Source organism: Gossypium raimondii, chromosome 3 (genome assembly GCF_025698545.1).
Source record: "Gossypium raimondii isolate GPD5lz chromosome 3, ASM2569854v1, whole genome shotgun sequence".
In the NCBI taxonomy this organism is placed as follows: Eukaryota; Viridiplantae; Streptophyta; class Magnoliopsida; order Malvales; family Malvaceae; genus Gossypium; species Gossypium raimondii.
Window position 1 is genome coordinate 24,126,945 of NC_068567.1, and position 9,748 is coordinate 24,136,692.

At 34.2% G+C, this 9,748-nt stretch overlaps 1 protein-coding gene across 1 annotated transcript; it reads right to left on the reverse strand.

Annotated features, from left to right (window-relative positions):
- Window positions 1-3,738: 3,738 nt before the first annotated feature.
- Window positions 3,739-4,674, reverse strand: LOC105796154 (fasciclin-like arabinogalactan protein 21). Its single transcript, XM_012625756.2, has one exon. It carries the CDS (start codon window positions 4,672-4,674, stop codon window positions 3,907-3,909), a length of 768 nt encoding a protein of 255 aa, XP_012481210.1. The 3' UTR covers window positions 3,739-3,906.
- Between the last annotated feature and the right edge of the window lie 5,074 nt (window positions 4,675-9,748).

Below are 9,748 nucleotides of genomic sequence, written 5' to 3' on the forward strand. Positions count from 1 at the left end.
ATAGGCATGTGACCCTTGTTTCCCAATTTTTGTAATTTTTTCCTAAATTTTCTGATTTGTTTCAAATTGGTCCTGAATTGCTTCTAAGCTATTCTTAGGGCCTCAAGGGCTCGATTTAGGAACAATGTGCATGTATATGAATGGTTTATGATGTGATTGAATTATTGAATGATATAATGTTCAAATTTTCCCAATTGTACAGTAATGCTCCGTAACCCTAATTTGACGATAAAAATGGGTTAGTGGTGTTACACTTATGACGATCCAGATCACTCACCAAAAATTAAAAAACTTAAACAAGCTTGGCTTTGCTTCAACCCTTGTTGGTAGATGGTCCGGTTGGTTCGCAACATACATAAACACACAAATTACTTAAATAGACAGGACTTACAGAATTCACATATGTAAGTGAACTTTCTAGACAATCAAACCTAACAGGATAGAGACTTACCCTTGGTGCTACGAACTGAGTTCAGAACAGAGACTTGATGACAAAATATATTATTAGAGAATTCTCATGGAATAAGGGTCATATTTATAGACCTAAGTGTCCTAGAATTCTTAGGATACCCTACTTGAATCAGGAAAGGTGTTACTTGCACGAAAAGTATTCCTAGATACATTATATCTTTATTTCATAATTTCCTAAGTTGAATTGATAACAAGCTAAACATTACCCGAAATATGAATGAGCTTGTAAGCATGAGATTGTGTTGAGAAGGTAACATGAACTTGGGCTTATGGATAAGGATTGAATACCAAATGATGAGGCTACAACTTAAATGTTAGTTTGTATTATCTCTATTATGTTACTTTATTTTATAGATAGACTATTGAGTTATGTTACTTAGCCTATGATTTATTTTTGTATGCAGGCTAGGTTTCAAGTAAAGGTCTCGTGAATTGACTTCAGCATCCAAGTAATTCTCCCAGACTCAGCAAAGTTTGTTTGTTTCCAACTTTTGTTTATATTTGGCATGTACCTAATAGGTTAGGTTTTGTGGCAGTTGAATGATGTTATAATCAAATGTTACATTTTACATTATAATAGTAATATATATATGGTTGATATGTATATGTATAAAAGTATTTGCAAATTATAATTTTCATAGTTTGATAAATGTGTGATATATGTGATGGTGCCTTAATTGAAATGTTTATATGACCCTAATAGATGGTTGAAACTTAGATTTACTTTGGTATGTTTAAGGAATGTTTTGTCAAAGGCCAATATAAATATGAAGTGATGAATGACTATGTTTAGGATTACATCTTGTATATCATGAGTAATAGGTAAGTTGGTGTGAATGATGAAGAATTTAGAGGTAGTAGATGGTTTGTGTATGATATTCTTAAGAACTGAAAGTGTTATAACATATTTTAAAACCTCTATCCTTTGTTCATTTGGTCAAAAATAAGAAAGAAATAGGTATGCATAGTTGTGTTATTGAACTGCAAGTTGTTTGAATGGAAGTATGTGACGTTGCGACGTCATACGTATGTCGTCACAACGAGATTTGAGCTCCAGATCACTGTGTGATGAGGAACTTTATTGCCACAGTGAGGAGGCCATTTTCCATGTTAGTATGTCACGTCGTGACGGGGAACCCCCTCACGTCTCGGCATCAACCCTAAATTTTGAAAATTTTCATTTTAGTCGTAATTCGACCTCAGTTTGGCTGTAGAGCTTTCGTAAGCTCGTATAAAGCCCAAAAATGATTGTATTTCATGTTAAATGTATATTTGTTTGATTTTATCATTAACTTGTATATTTAAATTGTGATTTGATAATAGTTGCTTCGGTATTGAATGTGACACACTGTAGTTCGGACCCGATGATTGGATCAAGTTTAAGGTGTTACATTGATTTCCTAATGTAACACATGTCTCTAACTTTATCATTTTCATCTATTTATGTTCATTTGATTTTATATATCTAATAGTAATCAAGTCATTTATCACAAATACAAATGACCCATGACCACGGTTACTTTTCATCTATCATGTAATGCTAATGAGAAGATATCATTTACCCATATCATTTACCCTTTTCTTAGGCTATGAATTCCACTATTGTGAATGATGCTACATATTGCATCCATAGTCCAACATACCAGCTTTTAGTTCCTTATTTATTTGATCTTAGGCTTTTACTTACATCAAAGTATACAAGTCATGCATACATAGTCCATCATCCACTCAAGATTAAGGTATGTCACACTATGAATGTCATAAGTGAATAAATCTATAAATGAATTCAAGATCTATTTTACTTGGGTCTTGTTCGATGTATTATTAGTCTAGTTAATCAAATCTATATCTCTATCTTCTGGGAGTCATCTACTCCAATGCTTAAGACAAAACATCTCCGCAATTGGACTTGATGGACGACATACTAGTCGTTCAATCGGTTTGCTCATTTCTAATTAGTCTAAGGACATTTTTATATTCATATGCTTAATATTAGTTAAACATTAGATAACCAGTGAGCCAATATTTACTTCCATTTTGCTTTGCGTGCAAAAACCATTGAGAACAATATACAAAGGGTATTAATGTATTTTATGGATAACATTATTACACCAATTTGTTCAAAAAATACAAGTGTACATATACAAAAATATTACACTTAGGGCACCAAATCTCACATGATTTTCATCACACAAATTGTTTCGATGAAAAATAATAAATGACAATAATTTATATTTCTCTTTTGGTCAAATTTGTATTTTAGTCTTACAACTTTTTATAATTTGTAATTTAGTCTTTTTGTTACATTCTCACATTCATAATAATTTTCATTGATTTTGGGACGTTACGAGAAAATATTAGTAATTTGCAATGTTAGTAATCTCACATCGCTAAAGTAACTTAGTTAGATGCTTATTAGTAATTTGTATATGTAGACAAAAGATAGACACCAAGGCTTAATGTGGTGTAATAATATTTTTATAATTTTTATTTTTATTTTCAAAATAAATATAAAATTTATATTATTAAAAGTTGTATCTGGCATAACTTTCCTAAAAATTCTAAATGAAGAAACATAAATTTCTATAAAATGTATTTTGTTATGAAAACATACCTTCTGAAAGAATGTATATACCTAAAGATACATATTTTGATGTAAAACTGTTAAGTGCGTTTATAAAACTTAATTTATACCATTCCCAGTATAATTTCGTGGTTTATGGCTTGTTACATGATAAAAGCAAACTTAAAAGTTGTAACGACTCAAGTCTAATTTTAATCATCTAATGGCCAAAGAAAATTAATCATCTTAATTTTATTACTTTCACCTCAACTTTCTACCAGAAAAAATCATGTAGATTAATCCAACTCCAAGATGGTTCATGCATAAACAGCTTTCGAAAGCCAAGGATAAAATTCATTCTAAGTGAGTTCTTTTGCCTTGATTTTCAATTAACAGGCACAGGCAGGATCATATTTTCATCAAAATCCCCATAATCAATATGCTTGAGTCAGGCACAAGCATTGGCAACGTGCGTGTGCCACATATGCATTTTCCCACAGTTAAGTTCCAGATTCTTCAGTCAGGCTCACTCTTTCCACTAAATCATTAGCTCATCAGTTTTGGTTTTTTGGCACTGCAATCATATAAGATATCATGATTCATTGATGAAGGAGGAGACTGATCAGAGAAACATTTGCAGAGCGTTTATTTTTAAACAAAATCTCGAATTATTCTTCATTTCATTATCACACAAAGAACAGAATCCAATTTTCTCTCGAATCACATTACACGAGGAATGTACGAAAACAAACAAACCATAAAGAAAAAAAAATAAAGCACCCCAATCTAAGAGAATACAAAGGGAAAATACTGTTGTTTGTTATATCAAAAGCACAGTGATTAAAGCACAATTACAAGAGTTAAGAACCCCATCAGAGGCCAAGAGGATTCCCATAAATCTTGATGCACCAAACCAACCAAGGAATCAGCAGCAAGACAAATGCAAACTCCCCAAACAAGCAACCAGCATCCGATCTCCGCCTATCACCCATCGCGTCCCCCAGCGGCTGAAACATTGCTGGTGGAGGCGGCGGCGGCGGAAGCGCTGGCGCAAGGCCATGAACAAGGCCAGGGTCACCACCGTAGACAGTGTAGTTGAGGAGCGAGGCAATGCCGTGGACAGCAATGGCTGATGTGAGGTAAAGATCCGGGTGGGAAATCTGAGAGGCATCAAGAGTGAAGTTGGAGTGGGAAGAGTTGGTTATGAGGAGGGTTTTGGAAGGAAGCAAAGTCGGTAAGCGAGAGAAAGGCTTGAAGAGGGTGAGTTGAGAGAAAGTGAGGCGTTGCGGGACGATGTGGTAAGGGATGATGAGAGGGTCAAAGGCGGTGGCGGAGGCAGCGGCGGCGGTGGTGGAAGAAGTTGGAACAGGGACAGGAAATGGGAAAACGGAATCATCGGAAGGGACGAAAAGGGTAGCTGAAAGTGGAAGCATGAAGAAATGGGAGGCGGAAAGCATGTTTGCCCAGTTATTGAAGTCTCCAGCACCAACGAGAGCGTCGATTATGTTATTAAGTTGATGCTGATGCAACGGAGGAGGAGAAGGTGGTGATGGCGGTGGACGACGCCGGCGGTGATGATTGGCAGAAAAAGCGGAAATGGGAAGCAGAAGAAAGAGAAAGAAGAGGGAGTGTTTAATCATTACTGAAGAATCATTAGAGAAAGAAAGACGAATAGCAATCGGTTATTTTATCGAATAATAACAATAATGGTACTAACTGCCACCTTCACTCCTAACAAACTCTTCCCGCCATAAACTCTTCATGCCGTTGTGGCATTATTGTAGTTAACTCATAATCTTGGGGGCATTCTACCTTTTAACTTAAATATGTCCATGGGATCTGCCTACTTGCTCCGGGGCTGGATCTCGGCACAACTGTTTATAAATACTTTATCTCAATGGGCTAAAATAGGTTTATCAATTTTGCGTACCAAATTTCATTAAGTTGAATTAAGTTAATTTGAGTCTTTAAACTTTTGAATAATTTTTAATTTTTTTTTGTTAAGTTTAGATTTGTTGGGTGAAAATTGATTGGTTGCGGAATTAGTCGGTTCACTCTATTTAGGATAGATTGAAGAGTCAACTGTTTGGGTGGCTAGATTAGGGAGAAAAATGGGTTTTGCAATGCCCTAAACTTCAATATAGTATGTGGAAGTATTCCAGGATTGATCATAAGAAATTGAGGAAATTTGGAAAACGAGTAAAATGTGACAAATAGGACTATATTGCAAATTGTAACATCCCAAAATTTCTGACCAGACATGTGGCACTATTCCGATAATGGATATAGTGAATGTTCAAGAAAATTGGAAAATTTACCAGATAAAATAATTACTATGAAAACAAAGTGATTTTGGATATGATAATAAATTAAAAGAATTTTAGAAATGAAAAGGTGATAAAAGGACTAATTTGTAAAAGTTTGAAAAGTTTGAGGACTATAATGCAAATTTGACCGAAGGAAAATAAGATTTTTATTTCCTATTTGACATGAGGATAATTGAAATATGAATTGGTATGGTGAAAACCACTTTGGGGACTAAACTGAAAAGATTATGAAGTAACATTGTAAATTTCTCAATTTTACTAAGAGAAAGGGAAAATATGTAATTTTATCATCTATGGATGTGTATTAAATATTATATGTGAATTTTGAGATTTCGAATGATAATTTCCTATTATGAAGAAGAAATTGTACAAATAGTCAAAATGAGGTAAAATGGTAATTTTGACATAAAAAGGGTAATTTGATCATTTTTCAAGCATTTCATTATGAAAATATTATTTGAATAATGTATTTGATATATTGAATTTATTGGTACCATTGGGTCATATTATATGGAGATTGGGCTTCAATTAATGAGCTTGGGCTTAAAATTATCGTATGTGGGCTTGGGGCCCATTTATATGATTTTTAAAATAAAGAGAAGAAAAATGAATCCCTCATAAGCTCTCCTTGATGTTGCTGACCAAACCTTCTTCCCTAAGGAGGTCCTCTCTTTTTCTTCATTTTTCATGTTTTTTCTTGAGATTTTTCTAGAAGCTCAACACTCAACCTTAAATTTAGTTGAAATCACTTAAAAATCAACCTTGTTGCATGGATTCCACCATCATTCCCATCATTTTCCTAGGCGCTATATGGTTTTAGTGAGAGAACTTGAAGCTTGAGAGAGAAATATTCAAAAAGGTAAATAATAATGGTTTTCACTATCATAACTAATTGAATTTAGTTGTTTTGAGAAAGTTTAGAAAAAAATATATGCTAAGTTTTGGATTATATTTTTGTATATGGTAAATGGTAAAATGATGAAAAATTAAATTTCAAGCTTGATGGGAGTAGGATTCAAGTTTATGGAAGCATAGCTTTGTGTTTAGAGCAACCAAAAGGTAAGTACCTGCAATAATCTTATTTATCTCAACTCAAAGTTTAAATAATAGATAATAATTATATAATAAATATTGAATAATTAAATAGTGAATACAAGTAAACTCCCATGTCTTAAAAGTGATGAAATTAATTATCATTAAGTTATACTATACTTGAAAGGGATATGCCATATTAGTTCATGAGGTGAGTTGGAAAACGAGCAGGTTTGAGTGGGTTCGGGTTGGGCTTACTTCGAACTCAAAATTTTTGAGCTTAGATCAGTTTGGACTCAGGCTTTCTTAGACTTGGATTTTCTCAAGCTTGGATTTGTTATGTTCTCAGATTTTCTTAGGCTCGGGCCCTTTCAGACTAGGATTTTTTCAAGCACGAATTCTTTTAGATACAAGCTCGAATTGATTTTGGAGGTGATCGTGCCCTGGCATGTGTGTGTAACACATTGATTTGGCGAACCAAGTTGGATTGGGAAGACTATGCCAGTAAAGGACGTCTAGGTTACTGGACTTAGCCCAATGAAGGTTGGTGACTGTATGGAAAACTACTTCGTAGAACTTCGCCAATGTGACGGGGTATAATGACGAGTAATGGCGAGGTAGAGATTAAGGCAGAGATCTTGTTAGGTGGAGATTTTCGCTAATAATATCGCTACCCGTGTTTTAACATAGTGGCTAGAGTAAGTAAAATGGCTCGTGGGACACGACTAAGTCATTTAACGTCCTAGTGGAGGCAACATGTTGGTAATTAGGACACTTGGAGGGCCTCGTAGGATGTGATTAATTAATGGAAAAATGCAAAAGCAAGTAATGATTGGAGATGATCCTGAATAGGATTTGTCCATGAGTTAGGTATAAATAGGATAGAGTAGTACTTGTGAGAAGACTTCTGAATCATCCATTCCACTTGACTTTGTTATCATCGAAGAAACCAAAAGAGTTCTTCCTTGCTAACGAAGGTGTTAACTGTTAAAGCTTAGGAAAGCTTGTACGATAGTTGTCTACTGGTAAATTCTTAAACCTTTCTTTAAGTTTTACCAGATAGGTAGATAGATGCTAACATAAGAAATGTGGTAGTATATTTTGAGTTCTTGGTATGACAAAAAATTTTACCCAAAAACTGGTTGCATGACTATAGGTTCTTGATATGTCAGAGCATGTTGGTAGTTCTTGATCATTAAAAGAGTTGTTTCATTGTTTAGCTAAAGACATGGGAGAAGGCCCTAGTACAAAAGGCAAGGAACCAGTAGAGTAGATAAAGATCTAAAGTAAAGTATTCTAGTGAGTTCTTTCGTATCTAGAGTCATAATCTGTGTTATTTCAACTAATAGTTTTCTTCGTTCAGCCAGGTAAGTGATACCGTCCATTGTCACTAGTTTTTGTGTTTAGAGAAATATGTTCCCACACCCAGTTGCATGCATTGTCAAACACAATAAAAATGACTTAATGACCAGATATATATAAAGTATGAAAACTCCTTCCTTGGTGAATAAGATCCATATCCATATTGTAGTAAGGAGGTATCAGTGGAATGATATGTACATTGATATTGAAGATCCAAGACGAATTTTTCACCTCCGGTATGACACATAGATGCAAATCGTGATTAGTGAAAACCCTACCTTGTGGGGGAACACTTATGTGTCTAAAACAAGGAAGGGAGTGAGGATGATACAGAGGGAATGTTTATGTATGGCAGATGAGAGGTTATGAAGTCCAAGAAATGATGTGTTCTTCAGGAACCGGGGTCAAAAGCTAGCACAAGGAAGGGAGTATGAGAGAAAAAGAAAAAGGCGCATGAGTTGATACATGTTGCATGAAAAGTATAAACAGTAAACCTATTATCATAAATGGGTTAGACCACATAAGTAACAAGCCCACGGAGCAGATATGCCCGCAATTTTCATGCATGAAAATGTAAACCTGTGAAATACGCTAATGGACGGAGTGAGTCGAGGTAGGATTTGCCAGATGTCTTGTGGATTAGAGGGATGTAGTTGCCAAATATGGCGAGTCAGTTGTCAGCCTAAGTTCCTATTCCTTAACTTCTGCTATTATTCATTAAGATAAATCTTTCTAGGAACTCACTAAGTTCTTATGAACTTACTCCGTTTTCCCTCTTTCTTTCAGGTTCTTAGATTGAGTGAAGTGTTAAAGGGAATCCACCATACTTGCGACCATCTGTGAGCTTTCTTATTTTATGGTTAACATGTATTCGATAGGGTTTATTAAGACATTTTTTAGATGTCATTCCTTGCTGAACCACCATTTTTATTAAATTGATATTTTGTATTTATTTGAAAGATAATTGTATCATTGATTGGCCTTTTTTTACCTGTGATTTACGAAAGTGATTAAGATAGTCACTGTAGGCTATTTTTGTATATTTTAAATCTTTGAGCAAGGCGGAGTATCAATTTAAAACTTGTTTCCAGATAAATATGGATTAGAAATTGTGAAATATGGTGCCACATAAGTCGAATCTACAGAATTTTCTGAGTGTTTAAAGAGAAGTGTTGGAGTAATCTAACGAGTCAAGTTGTAATGCTCCATACCCAGTTTTGATGGTTGGGTTGGGTGTGGGGTGTTACAATGTGCACTAAGGCTTAGAAAACTGCAGTTAGATATAGAACTATAGTGCGGTATCTACAAGCGAATATGTCAAATTGTAATATAGTTTTTATTTACAATGAAATACTTAAGTATCCTGAGGATCGTACCCAAGGGAGATTTGTTTAAACTAAACTATCAGTAAGGAAAAACACACTACCAAGGTCTATATAGATGCTAATGTACTAATCATATTATGGTGAATCTAAATGGATAAATTGCAAAATAAAACAAAATTATAGAAAATGTAAATACCAAAATCACAATCAATTTAAGCAGACAAATAGATGATTAACTTCCATGTTCATGATTAACTTAGATTCAAGGATTTTTACTAATTAGGTAATAATAACATAATTAGTACCTTTCAACCTATAACTAGATTAAATGATTGACTTAACTCACTTATCTTTTGACTTGATAAATTAAATAGGACTAGGTTGAACTGGTGCCAAGTATAATGCACTTTTAATCTCATCTACCTAAGTTACTTCCTAGATTTGTCGATTTTGGGGTTTAAATTCATTCAACCTATTCCAACTAATCAGCTTCAAACCCTAAATCGAAGCTAATCACTCCCACCTTGGTCAATAAACCTTACTAGAGTTTTAGTTAATGGCCATTCTAAATGCAAACATTTCTATCCAGTTATCAAACATTCAATTAAACATAAAATAAAAGAGAAGAAATAATGCTCAGAAATCCAAAAATCTACAATTGATGCTTT

What these genes read in the sequence shown, in the direction of transcription:
- LOC105796154 (XM_012625756.2), bottom strand. Translation starts at nt 4,674, where the DNA reads ATGATTAAACACTCCCTCTTCTTTCTCTTTCTTCTGCTTCCCATTTCC.